The sequence below is a fragment of the Cnephaeus nilssonii genome (genome assembly GCF_951640355.1).
Source record: "Cnephaeus nilssonii genome assembly, chromosome: 17".
Lineage (NCBI taxonomy): Eukaryota > Metazoa > Chordata > Mammalia > Chiroptera > Vespertilionidae > Cnephaeus > Cnephaeus nilssonii.
Window position 1 is genome coordinate 25,779,864 of NC_137088.1, and position 14,357 is coordinate 25,794,220.

Here is a 14,357-nt window from a genome sequence, read left to right on the forward strand (position 1 = left end):
TATTTCTTTGTTATTTTTGTTTTCCAACTCACCATGAAGTAAATAAAACATGAGACTAGAAGTAGCTTCAGGAGGATCCCCAAAGGTATAAGCTCAGCATAAAATAATCTATTTTGTAGAGTTGGAACCTAGCCAGCTGCTAAGCTTGCTACCTGCTAAAAACATCTCTACAGTAATCACCTTCCCCAGCGATGGCATCCTTCAGCTTCTGCCGAATGGAGAGCAGATCCCATTTGCAATCCCGCTTGCGTGTGTTTGTAGATGTATGTGTTTAAGTGTGGTGTGTTGACACAGAAAGAGATTATCCTATTTTATTGATTCTAAGATGCATATTTTTCTATATTTTAGCATTGTTTTCATCATGATGAAGCTCACAACTGACTGTGTAATAGTGTAATTGTGTGTTTCTTTTCTTTCATTATAAGGAGTACATAAAATAATGGTGCATCTTAAAATCAGTGGCACCTTAGATTCTATGCAAATTAAATTTTGTAGAATATTTAAGGAGCTGTGAGCAATCACTAGTTCTACATAGTGTATCCTTCCACGTTTGTGTGTATTAGGAGAGAAAGAAAAATAGCACATAGAAAATAAGTCATTGCAATAGGACTCACATTTTGTTAAAACAAGGTATCCAAATATTAAGTGTAGTTCCCTCACATTAAAATTTCCTTTGTTCAGCTCAAACATTCAGGAAATCTTTGTTAAGCACTATTGTCTGTTCTTGTCTGTACTTTGGAGAATTAAGCAGGGGAATTGTGTCCATGGTGCCTGTAGGGAGGGAGGGCCGGCATGTAATTAAAAAAAAAAGGCAGCAGTCCAGAAATGTGTTAATAAGAGAGGAGAGGGAGGAGGTGATTAGCAGAAGCACCTGGAGCCAAGTCCAAAGGGAGACGTGAGGATGGGAGGGGGTCCCTGTGAGCAACTGGATTGCCTGCTAATCACATAAACTGGGTCTTTGAACATTTTGGGTTTTTAAAAACTGCAGGGAAATTCACGTAAAATAACATAAAATTGACCATTTTAAAGTGGACAATTCAGTGACAGTCCATACATGCACAAAGTTGTGAACCACCATCTCTAACTAGTTCAAAAACATTGCATTAACTCTATTCTCTTGGGGTTTCGAATGAAAGGCTGGAAAATTTGGGGAGGTATCTGGATTACGTAACTCTATTACATAAACCCTAAGACACTGGCCACATTCTCTTGAGTTAAAAGTTTGTTGTACTTAATGGTGTTTGCCCCGAAAGCTCTGTGTTAAATTGAGAATTTCGGTGCAATGGAGGTTAACGCACCAGAACCTGATTTGCACTGAGCAGCCGCGGTCCTCAGAAGACTTCAGTGAGGCTCCATCACAGCCCTGGCTCCCTCCCACCAGAAGGGCACCTCCTGGTACTCATTCTTTCCTGCAAGCTCTCATCACATACTGAGCACCAACGACAGGGCCCCGGAGCAGAGGTGAGGCAGGGCTCTGCTTTCTGGGAGAGACCTGGGTTCCTGGGAAGGGCCACCACGCTTCTGCTCTCCAATATTTAAGATCATTTTCATGAGAAAGTTCTTCGTGCATGTCTTAAAGGCTAAGGCATGGAAGATAGGTCGAACAGTGGTTTTCAACCTTTTTCATCTCATGGCACACATAAACTAATGGCTAAAATTCTGCAGCACACCAAAAAAATAATTTGTGCCGATCCAACAACAATAAAAGGTATAATTGTGATTCATTGACATTGAATGGCTACTGTTGTGCTGTTATTATTTTTTAAAATTTGACAATCTAAGGGAAAAGAGGTCAGTGCTCCTGACTAAAACGTCAGGTATTGTATGGTTGTTGTTGTTGTTTTTTTGTTATTGTTGTTTTTTTGTTTTGTTTGTTTTTTGGTATTGCATGTTTTAAAAATTCTTGCAGCACATCAGTTGAAAATTGCTGGTCTAACAGGATTACAAAGTCGTAGCATCAGAGGGCAGCTCTAGGCTGTGAGCTACTCTGGGAGCAGAGACATGTATTTTCCTTTCTGCCTCCTTCGTTCCTAACGGCCACACCACCCTCCCCACCCCATCCTAGTGCAGGGTTGGTACTTACCAAGTGCTGGGAAGACTGAAAAAGGCAGACATCCAAACAGACTGAGACAAAGCTCTCCTGGGCAGAGATCTGAAATCAGCAGGTAACCTTTTACTACAGTAAACCCTCCATTTTGTGGACCTCGATTTAATGGACTTTAGATTTAATAGACAAAATTTCCGGCCCGTATGTCATTTGTGAAAATGAATACCCTGTTAATTTAAAAATACTTTTAACCAAGATTTGCTTATAATGAAATTAACAGGTTATTCTTTGTGATTAATTCACTGTTATTTTTAACAAATTTTAGCAAATAGGCCATATGTCAGAGGACACACTGTGGGAATTTTGCCAACATAAATAAATATTACATATCCACAACTAGTCGAAGTATTTAAATCCAAGAGTCACCGCTGGTAAACAATGTTCAGCAACTGTTTAGCACGTGATCACACCGCAGCGTGCTCTCGGTAATTGGTACTTTTGTCGCGTGGCTGACTTTCTGCAGGAGTTTTAACACGTGCTGGTCAGCCGATGTTCACACGTGCACTAAGCTAAACATGTTCCAGCCGTGTGAGGTTGTTTACTGAAGGTGACTGATGAATCCACGCATTTACTAGACCCATTCAGTATAAAATTATTGGGATACTAGTATATATAGAAAACTTTTCTGTGAAATTGAACTCCATACATACTTGACTTTAATTGCACAAATGTGTCTACAGGTAAACTAACTAATTTACCAATTTTTTAACACATGCATTTGGAAAACCTACTTTGTTATATAACGGACACCCCCTCGCTCGAATTAGTTTGTTCCACTGTACCACTCCTTGACCCCCTTCTGTCTCCATGGGCAGCCCTCTTACAGTATTGGAACACCCCACATTTCCTTTTCGAACCATCTGGCAATATCCTGCATTCCCACTGTGGTAGACAGAGGGGTCCTCCAACATGTCTGTTCCCTTATCCCTGGAACCTATAAGTATGTTATGTCACATGACACCAGGGACTTTACAGATATAATTAAAGTGATACAACTTAGGATAGTGAGTCCAGGGTTATCCGGATGGTCCCATCTAACCACATGAACCCGTACAAGCAGAGAACTTCTTCTGGCTGGAGTCAGAGATGCGGGAGAAGTCAGAGAGATTCAATGTTTGAGGGGTACTTGATGCACAAGTGCTGGAGGGGGCCATAGGGAGAGCATGAGAAGAAATGTGCGAAGTCTCTACGAGTAAAGACTGCCCCCACCACCTTCCCAGCTGACAGCCAGCAAGGAGATGGGACCTCAGCTCTCCAGTTTCAACCAACAGCCTGAGTGAGCCGGGAAGCAGATTCTTTCCGGGAGCATCGGGGAAGGAAGGCTGTCCGGCTGATGTCATGATTCCACCCTTAGGAGGCTGAAAGGACCCAGCTGAGTCCCCCTGGACTTGTGACTGACAGCAAAACTGTGTGATAATAAAGTGTTGTTTGAAGCCACGGAGCTTGTGGGGATTTGTGATGTGGAGACAGTGAACCCATGCACCCTTTGTTGGGTGGTCTAGAGCAAGCAGTTCTAAGCGTGGTTCCCAAAGGTCCCTGAACCTTTCAAGGAGTCTACGAGGTAAAAACACAAAGATGTCACTTGCCTGTTTCACTGGGTTGACGTTTGGTGCAAAAGCAACGGTGAGTAAGACTGCTGGAGTCTCTACTCCCTTTGAGAAGGTGGTACCAGGGGTCCTTTATTTCTCACTGTCACACCCTCGCAGGAAAGGACCTGCAGTGTCACCTAAGGGTGTTCTTGGTAGAGCAGAACAATTACACATGTTGTTAAACCTTGGCTTTCCTGTCTTTTTCAGAGGCTGGGTGACAAGACGCAAAGCACCCAGAAAGTGCCTCTGCTGGTTCCAGCTGAGATGGTTGCCTCAAGGAAACGTCTAAGCACCCAAACTAGCTGGTTCTCCTCCCCCCTCCCCATTTCTACTCGACAAAAAGACAGATAAACAAGGTATTCAGACGTGTATGTAGGATATATTTTCTTGAAAATGAATGAAGTCGAGCCTGTCACTTCAAGCAAAACAACTGACAGTGTTTGTTGCCAATGATGACACGAGTTTTCCAGCAAAGAGAAGTTTGGAAAACTTGAATCTGCCACCTTAACTTGACAGCTTCTCAATACTTCAAGACTGTGTGGTGAGATTGGCAGTGATATTAAACAGCAAGAATGTGGTGTTTCTTATATTGTAAAACAAAGTGTGTGAGCATTTGGAATGTCTGAACAACTGAGTGGATCAACATTTTACAAACGACTAGTGCATAATATTATAGAGTCAGGCATGGCAAAAGAACCATAGAAAAATGCCAGGAAAGGTATATTGATATGATTGCATATTTCTAAAGATAAACTTTAAGAAACTACCCCTTCTTGAGTTTTGGTGTGGTAAAAAGAAGAAAAGCACAGTTGTCTAAGAAAGCTAAGAATACTCCTCCTCTTATCAACTATGTTGCCATGTGAGGCTAGATTTTTTTTTTTCCATTGTACTTCAACCAAAACATCATTTCACGATAGGTTAAATGCAGAGGCAGCTATGAGAATCCAGCTGTCCTTTATTAAGCAAGACACACTGCACTTCTTGATCTCAGTATTTTTGGTTTTGAACATATAGATTTAAAAAGTTATTTTTACTTTTTAATTAAACTTATTGAGGTGACATGGGTTAATAGGATCCTATGGCTTTCAGGTGTAAAAATATAGTTTTTTAAAAAATATATTTTACTGATTTTTTACAGAGAGGAAGAGAGAGGGATAGAGAGTTAGAAACATCGATGAGAGAGAAACATGGATACCTGCCTCTTGCACACCCCCTACTGGGGATGTGCCCGCAACCAAGGTACATGCCCTTGACCAGAATCGAACCTGGGACCCTTGAGTCCGCAGGCCGACGCTCTATCCACTGAGCCAAACCGGTTTCGGCTATAGTTTTTTTTTAAATAAAAATGTTTTATTTATGTTAACACATTATGGGTTTGTCATTGTTTAAATAAATTGGTAACATATTACATTTGCAGTTTCAGTTTCTAATACAAGTATCCATAGACATATACCACAGAAATAAAATCTGTGGTGTCCTCAAGAATTTAGTCTATGGGATCTGTTGAAGCCTAGCGGTGGGCAGGCCATGGATGTAGTCAGTCAGTGGTTTCAAATTTGCGCTCCAGAGCCAACGTAAGCCCAGAGATATTTTTCATTTTGTAGTGTCTACAACATGTGTAGTGTCTACAAATTGTTTAATTTTGAACGAGTTTTCCATATTTACAAATTGGTTGGTTTTGTGACAAATATCAGATTTTTCAATTCTCTTGAAAAACAGGATGAACTGGCTGCATTGGGCCCACCTTCGTGCATGACCCCTGGAGCTGGGTGGCAGCTGCCCTCTTTGGGGCACACGCTTTCCAGTTTCCCTCCCTCCTCACCACACTCTACTCTTCCTGTCCCTTTGTTTGAACCTGTTCCTCCTCGGTTGCTCACATGGCTTGCTCAGCTCCTGGGAGCATCCGTATTTGGGATGTCCGATCTACATGGCCTCTTTGGTGGCAAGAAGTTGGGAAGACCTGATTGTATCCTGAGACTCTTCCACGGCTCCCAGGGGGATGCTGTACATCACAAGATGCCAAGACCCACAACAAAAAGCTGATATCACCAGATGAGAAGAAATTTCTGAAATAAAGGCAAAGGTCATAGTTTAAGTCACATTCTCTCAAATCTCTTAAGAATCTGCTGCTTGATACTGCAATGGATGGATATAGTACCATCAACTATATACAAAATGTGTTTGAGCTCAGAAGCCGAGTGTCTATGCCTTTTGATAGCTGTGTGACCTTAGGTTAGTTGCCCAACCTCTCTGTCTTAGTTTCCTTATCTGCACAATGAGGCTAATACTACTACTTACCTTTTAGGGCTGTTGGGAGGATTAAATGAGATAGTATGTGACAAGCATTTAAAACAGTGGATGGCATACAGTAAGCCCTTTTTTAAATTATTCTTTTGAGCTGTGTTTTGGTCTGCCTATGAAAAAGGTAGTAAACTCTCATAAGGTTCTGCCAGGCAAAGTGAACTCTGTCTCTGTCACTCCATCTCACAGATCCCAGAAAGTCCTGATATGAATGTAACAGATCTCAACAGATATTTGAGGATGACATGGTGCATCATTTTGATTGACAGCCACAGCCACTCAACCTACTTGTTAAAACTGAGATTGCTCAAGAGGCATATTAATAAGTTCATTCATTCATTCATTCATTCATGCATTCATTCATTTGATTAGTCATCTCTTTATTCATTAAATATCTATTGAGTGCTTACTTTGTTCCAGGCATACAGACAAAGAAACTCATGTCCTGGTTTGGTGCTAGCAACAACTGCCAGATATTTCTGTAGGACAGAACCTAAACAGTGTCTATTAAAAACAATGATCCATGTTTTTATGGGACCTTGAAAGACCTAGTAATAATCTGAAGTCATGTCACCTACATGAAATAAATCACTAGTAAAAAAAAAAAATGCCTTGAAAAGAGAAACAAGACCATAACTCTTAAAAAAAATTCTGTAAGTACCCAATTTATTCATAAAACAATACAGTTTAAATATTTATGATTTTTTTCAGTCATACATTTTCCCCATCATTCCCAAAATGTTGTGCATTTGGCTGACATGTATTTGCAAGGTTAGAATCTATAATTATTTATAACACTGGAAATTATACAAAGCCTATTTGATTTGCTTGATAATATGTCCCCCCTCAACAAACAACATACAGATCTATTTCACCTTGCGATTTACCTCCCTATCTCGCTGACCGTTTTGTGCCTTTTATGTTGTAAAACATTTGTTCATTTCCCTGTGAGAAGATTATACAAGTGAAACATTCATTCTTCTGGTTCAAAACTGGCCATTTTATATCAAAACAAAACACCACCACCTAACACAATGATTCTAGGCATTTCTGCTGATAAAGTTTGCTCTCAGGAGTGATAAAAAGAGGCAAAAAGAAGCCCCACACGCAGCTTAAAAATCAACTCGGCGGGCCACATTTCTGGGGAGCGACACCGCACAGCCCTTTGCCGTGGCCAAGTCTCCATTGTCATGGTTCAACCGAAGACTTTTCGAGGTCATTCTTGGGGGTTGACATAAACATGGCATCATTCATGCAAGGAGTGAGATGCCTCCTTTAAGAGGGCAGGAGCCGGCCAGGGGGAATACTCCCTCATCTGTTTAAGGAAGAGGTGGGACTACAAAGCAGTGAGGCTGATGTGTTTGGTGTGCAGCTTCTGGAATCAGTCTCACTACTTTCTACTCCCTCCTCAGAGACAGGCAACCTTTGTGCTACTGATGGGGAAGAGGTGCCATTCTCAAGCAGACTAGGGTCCGCCCTGGTTCAGATGGTCTCTACGATCACATCCTAAGGTCTAGAACCTCAGTACTCACAGTGCGATAGGAGGACTGCACTGGCATCCCCTAGGACAAGCATGTCAAACTCGCGGCCTATAGGCCGCATGCCTCGTTTATTTGGCTCATGTTAGCCTTTGAGTTTGACATGTTTGCCCTAGGACCTTGTCAGAGCGGCAGAATCTGGGGCCTATGCATACCTATGGCATCACGGTCCAAATTTTGACAAGATGCCCAATAAAGTCTGAGAGGTGCTGGGCTAAGTGCCCCAGACCCCCATCAAGAAGACTACTCTTAGGTGACTGCTTCTCTTCATCAGCAGAGAGACCATTCTCAGCAGGGATGAATTATAGGTAACAACTGCAAAAACAGTGTGGGTGTTGTGTTTTGTGTTTTTGTTTTTTAAACATGCAAAATACAGTCCATGCATCTACCATTTTGAAAAGTCTCTCATCCTGTAGCAGACAAAACCAAATATGTTTTGGCTATCAACGTTCAGTAGTTGTTTCAAAATGCTTTACAGTGTAAAGATAATAAGAAATTTAGCAAAATTTCAACAAACCTGTATAAAAAACAGATACAGATACCATTTTATTTCAAGTCGACATGCTGTAATGTAAAGAGTAAGTTGGAATTATTTGTGTTTCTTTGTAAAAAGTCTTTAATAATACTAGGGCTTACCAGATCCAGGCCTCAGGACTACACATGCAAAAAAAATAAAAAAATAAAAAAAATGGCCAGTTAGTTAAAAATCACCCAAACGTGCTAGTTTTTAAATGTGTGGCTTTTTAAAGTACATGAGTAGTAGAAGTAGTAAATATTAGCAGGAGTAGTATTTCAGAACTCTGTAAAAGTGCATGGAGTTCATGGTGCTAGTGTCCTGGAAGACTCATACATTTCTGATGAACATTTTGGCTTAATCCCTTTGCCGTTGTAATAGTCCACGACTTGGTTTGGGACTTCAGCCAACACGCTCTTTGCCAGGGCAGCTGGAGATGCCTGCAGGGAAGAAGAAATCACCATGACTTTGGCAGCTGGCCAGAGGAAGCTGAGAATCAGCCTAACAGGCTTGAATCCTGTTCTGAGCAGCTACTCTCTCTCTCATCATTCATTCATTAATTCATTCATTAATTCATTCAGCATTTGACAAGGGCCTCCACGCAAGAGTTGTCAGGTTGTGGGAACGTGAACCATTAAATCCCTAATTTTATTTTTTCATGCCTGTCTCAAAATATCCAACTATTCACATCTGAAATATGGGTGAAAATTAGGTGGCAGAATGAACTGTCTTGCACTTTTGTTTCTGATTTATACTCAATTCTAGACACTTATTTATGTTCCAGGCACTGTGCTAGGGTTTATGGGGTCTATTATTCTTACTATTACGGAAGTTAGCATCATGTGAGAGGAGCCAAAATTAACCCCACTTTAAGGTAAAATATGACACATGCCACAAACCAACAGCATCACATCACATGGGCGCATATTAGAAACGTAGAATCTTAGACCCACCCCCGAGCTTCTGAATCAGAATCTGCATTTTAATTTGATGCCCATGATTCCTGTGCATATGAAATTTGAGAAGCACTGCTCCAGAGTCACAAACACTGTGTGACCAGAGTGCAGAAAACAAAGAGACTAAGTCATCTTGGAGGAAATCAGAGCAGGCTTCCAAGAGGAGGTGGCATTTAAGTTGGGTATGTTTTAAAATGTAGGGAAGCAGGGGATTGGCATTTAATTATTTTAGGGGCAGGGAGTCCTCTGATGGTACTGAAGTGTGTGTGTTGCAAATGCAGAGTTGGTGGGGCACTCAGTTGGAAAATAAGCTTGAAGCCAGGTGATGGAGCGTATTGAGTACCTCCACGCTAATTAATGTAGCCATTATTCTATCAGCATTGTGGCTCCACTGTATGTTTTGAGGCAGATGAAGCTGGAGGTTGATATTCTGCATGGACTCTTGGTATTCAGTGCTAACTGCTCAGCCTCTGGGCAAGAAAAATTGCTCAAACCCCATTATAAGTACTGAAGAGATTGAAAATTTGAAGCAGAGTGACAAGTTAACAAGTGTTTGAGGTGCCCCAGAAAGATCCCGAAGGAAACGGAGTGAACTAAATGCCCGATGACCTGGTTGCTAGCTCCTTCCTTCCTATACGGCTTGTCACTCAGCCATTCAGCTTTGCTGAGCCCTGTTGTTCTCAGAGACAAAATAGGAAAGAATAAGCATTGATTCTATCTCACAGAGTTTTTAGGAGGCTCAAAATAAGAGACATATCTTAACAACGATCTGAAAACACTGTGAGGAGTTTTTCTAAAAGGATTCATCACACCTGGCTGGTGTGGCTCAGTTGGTTGAGTGTTGTCCCATGCACCAGAAGTTCCCGGGTTCAATTCCCAGTCAGGCCACTGCCCTGTTGCAGACTCAATCCCCAGTAGGGGGCATGCAGGAGGCAGCCAATCAGTTTCTCTCTCTCCCTCTCCCTTTCTCTCCCTCTAAAATCAATAAAATCATATTTAAAAATAATAAAATGATTCTTTACATCTTGGAGATGTTATAGCCTGCTGGACATTTGACATCCATGAATGCTCTTTTATTTTATAAATAACTTCTCAGGGTTGTGTGTTATTCATGATCCATGTGTACACTGGGGTATATGAAAAGTCATTTCTACCCCTTCTCTCTGGCCACCTCTCATAGAAGAGCTACAAAGCCAAATATGTGATTTCCTAGCCTCCCTTCCATCCAGGGAGGTCCATGTGATCCAATTTCATCTTTGAGACAGAAATTACTTTCCTGGGGGACGTTAGAAAGCTTTTCTTCTTGGTGAAAGGGGACAGACATGGTTGGCTCTGTGTCCCTTTCCTCTTCCTCTTTGCCTTGAACTGGAATGTGATTCCTGGAGCTATGGCAACCATTTTATCACCAAGGGAATCACCAAGTGCTGGCCCTGACACTATCGAATCTCTGAAAAAAACAGATATCAGCAGCCCCCTGTCCCTAACTTCTAGCTACACGAGTTTGTACTTATGTAATCCAGGGTTTCCCAACTTTAGCTCTACTGCTGTTTTGGGCCAGATAATTCTTTGTTGGGGGCACTGTCCTGTACATTGTAGGATGTTTACCAACATCCCTGGCCTCTACCCACTAGATGTGAATTAGACACTCCATACTATCACCATTAAAAATGTCTCCAGATATTGCCAAGTGTCCCCCCGGGGAATAAGTCATCCTTGGTTAAGAACCATTCATGTAATCCACTGGAAGATGGACTTGCTGTTATTTGGAGACAAAAACTTTTCTAAACAGTGCTGTCAAGTAGAACTTGTTACAATGATGGAAAGTCCAATATGGTAGTCACTAGACACACGCAATGAATAAACCCTTGAAATGTGGCTTGTGCAACCGGTCATTTTAAAATTTTACTTAATTTTAATGAATTTAAACTTAAATACCCACATGTGGCTATTTGCTACTGCATGGGACAGCACAGAGCTTAAGCAATTCTCCCACCCTTTTGCACACGTGTGCTCGTGGGTCTGGTGAACAAATAGGAGCTGGGGGGCATTAGTTGGGTTAGGAAAAGGCCAAAACTGTGAAAGCAGCTGGCAATAACAGCTGTATTTATTAATCACCTACACAGACCAAGCACTGGGCTAAGCTCTGTGAAGACTCCACCTTTAATCTTCCAAATGCGTGTGTCATTTGCCCCATTGTACTGATGAAGATCTGTGGCACAGAGGGGTTAAGTAACTTGCCCAGAATCACACCGCTCGGAGCCAGCGCCCTGTCCACTGCAAAGCCCTGAGTTATCATGCAGAGCAGGAAAGGAGAGACGGCTCCTGGGTGACGGGCTAATATGAAATGTATCAGTTCCTCACTTTTCATTTTATTTATGGCTTATTGAATTCAGTGTAGTCTGGATAATGAAATGGTTTTCAAAATCTAATTTGAAATCCACGAAGATAAGGTGGATGATATGCTCCTGGCGTTCTGAGCAGCTGGAGACTGCGCAGCACACCCGGGGAGCGTGCCACTTCCTCGCCCCGATCAGATCAGGGCAGGTCCCTTGGCTGACGCCCCTCCTCTCCCGGCGTACCAAGGCCCTGTCCTTCCTCACACACCCAGCTCAAGCTGCAGGGCTTCCCTCACGGCGACTTCTCTCCGCTCTGAAGTCCCGTAGCAACATTTTAGCCCCTTTCAGTCACCCACAGGTATTTCTGCTGACCCCTAGGTCCCAACCATGCAACCCCCCCCCCCCAGTTCATTCCTTGCCACCTGGACCCACGGCTTTCTCACCTCGCTGGGGCCCCAATGCTAGCATATGCCTTGCACACAGCAGATACTCCATGAGAGGAGGAGGCTTGGGGTAGAGGCTAGAACCTAGCCTGGCTCAGCTGCATTGTTTCGGCACACAGGTGCCTGTGTGTGTGTGTGTGTGTGTGTGTGTGTGTGTGTGGCAGGGGGAAGGTGGTTTGGGGAAGTGCATGAATCTCCCAGGGAGTAAGTTCTTTGGCCCTTCACTCAGGCAGTTATAGGTGGTGGTCAGTGACACGGCTACTCTGTGCTGCTGACCAGATGGAGCAGGACATCACAACCTGGAAGAGCACCCCTCCCCTGCCTTGGGCCTCAGGCAGGTCAGTAGCCTCGTTGATGAACACAAGGGGAGTGCATTCAGCCGGCCCCAGCACATCCTTCCTTAAAAGAGGACAACACTCCTTGCTGTCCACGTGCAGACAGCCGAGGACACGATGAGCCTCTTTTACCTAACGAGCGGTTTCATTTGCAAACCTCCTCCTCCGGCAGGAGGAAGACGGCTACAGTGGAACGGTCACCCCTCACCGTGCTCGCTGCCTGTGAGCTTGTAGGGGCTGTTACTTGGAACTCCCTCTGCACTCAACTCTGTAGTCAAGGATTGATTTTATGCTCCTTGAATGATTCTAATCACACGGTAGCCCTCCTTAAGAGGGGCGTTAGAATTGTGTGGCGCTAGGTTTCTAAGCTATACCTCATTGTTCAAGGAGCCCCAGAGTGAGCGGTGACCTCCCTACATGGAGCTGGCAATTCATGAGATCTGGGGTTCAGTGGAGGCCACTGGGCTTGTCATTTACCCGATGCTGGCTTTAACTCCTGTCCCAAGACGGCAGCAGAACACGAGGCAATTTCTGAAAAGCACAGGCCAAAGGCTCTGACGCTAGCACTGGGACTTGTCTATGTAAACAGTTGTCCATCCATCCTTCCACCCCCTATAAGTTACCTTCCCCAGGGTAGCTGGGGTCGCAGCGTGGGCTCAAAGTGGGATTCACATGTGCCTGGACATATCCGATAAACCCCTTTGAATGAGGGGTGTTGGCTGGAGTAGAAAGGCTTTTCCAAAAAAGCATTAGGAAGGAAAGCTCAGAGTGGATGGCGTGGTGCCTGTGCCTTCCTCTCTGGGTCGCTAGATAACTGCCCTCAGCCCTGAGGATTGAGGAGCTGCAGTGGAAGCTACAGATGTTTCCAGCAGGGATCCTGGAGATGTAGGGATCATACTTCACTGCAGTGACGGCCCATGTGACAGAGGGGTCACAGCAGCAGGGACAGGAGGGGATTCTCACAGGGGACTGCGGAGTTGCTTCAGGGCACTGAGCATTCTGGAGATTCCCTCCTGCGGGGCAGCTCAAGTTCAGTTACCACCCACTGGGAGGGGTATTGCTGGCCCCACCAGCAGTGGAGAGGGCAAAGCCACAGGGGGCATGGGGTTGGGGCGGGGATGCTCTGCTCTTTTTTTTTTTTTACATATTTTATTGATTTTTCACAGAGAGGTAGGGAGAGGGATAGAGAATTAGAAACATCGATGAGAGAGAAACATTGGTCAGCTGCCTCCTGCACACCCCCCACTGGGGATGTGCCCGCAACCAAGGTACATGCCCTTGACCGGAATCGAACCTGGGACCCTTCAGTCTGCAGGCCGACGCTCTATCCACTGAGCCAAACCAGTTAGGGCGGGGATGCTCTGCTCTTGAGTGACTTTGGCTGGGGCAAGGAACAGAAGGTCACAGAGGACTGTCTATGACAGCCCACTTGACCCTCAAGGGCTCCCGGACATAGCTGGGGAGGCTCTGAAGGATTCTTCAGGGCCACCCCCAGGCCGGAGGGAGCCTTTGCATGAATCAGAGGCGTCCTGGGTCATTCAGCCCCACAGGTGTAGACTGCTGTTGGAATTTTAAAGGTGCCCCGCCTTCCACTGAATTAACAATGATCCAACAATTGAAATGCCAAAAAATTGTTAAGCACTTTTCGATGTCATACTAGAGCACAGTCTACTGCACCTGCTTTGGGTCATCAGGGGGAGTTAATGCTGCTTGACATTATTTATTATAGATTACAGCTCGAGACTGTAAAGCTAGATGTCAACTTGTGGAAAACTGGGAAGATTTCTGTCCAGTGGAGAAGGTATTCCAAAGTCTATTTATTTTTAACCCCTTTGGCCATTCCCTAGTTTTGAATCTGCCCTCGCAAACTTACTCCAGCCTTTCCCCCACTGACCATAGCCAACTATGTTATATCCTCCTTTGAACTACCTTTGTCATCTTACTGGTTCTGTCCTTAAGGAGTTAACTAAATTCTTTGGCTCTCCTTACTATACTTATAGAGGATTTAGGTCTCTATCAATTTGAAAATACGCTTTGCCAAGGCAAACACGGGCCTCTGCCAGGGCACAGGGCTCGACAGGCAGAACCCAGGCCGAAGTGAAGCTGCCCCTTGCTTCTCTGGCCAGGCCCTTGCACAGGGAACACTCTGCCTACCTGTACCTGGCAGCCCTGACGGCACCAAGGTCCTAAGCTATATGGCTGGGACAAGTGCAAGTGAAATGTTGGCTACTATAGTTG

The 14,357-nt window shown here is 44.0% G+C and overlaps 2 protein-coding genes across 2 annotated transcripts in view; one reads left to right on the forward strand and one right to left on the reverse strand.

The window, feature by feature from the left end:
• NEK11 (NIMA related kinase 11) overlaps positions 1-14,357 on the forward strand; it is a 385,217-nt gene that overhangs the window by 302,372 nt on the left and 68,488 nt on the right. The gene's annotated exons all lie outside the window — the stretch shown is intronic.
• The window catches only part of CPNE4 (copine 4), a gene marked incomplete at both ends in the record, with an annotated part of 366,239 nt that continues 360,236 nt past the window's right edge, over positions 8,355-14,357 (reverse strand). The window contains one exon of the mRNA XM_079795664.1: positions 8,355-8,489. Within this exon, the coding sequence (XP_079651790.1) occupies positions 8,355-8,489 (135 nt within the window). The remainder of the gene's footprint in view (positions 8,490-14,357) is intronic.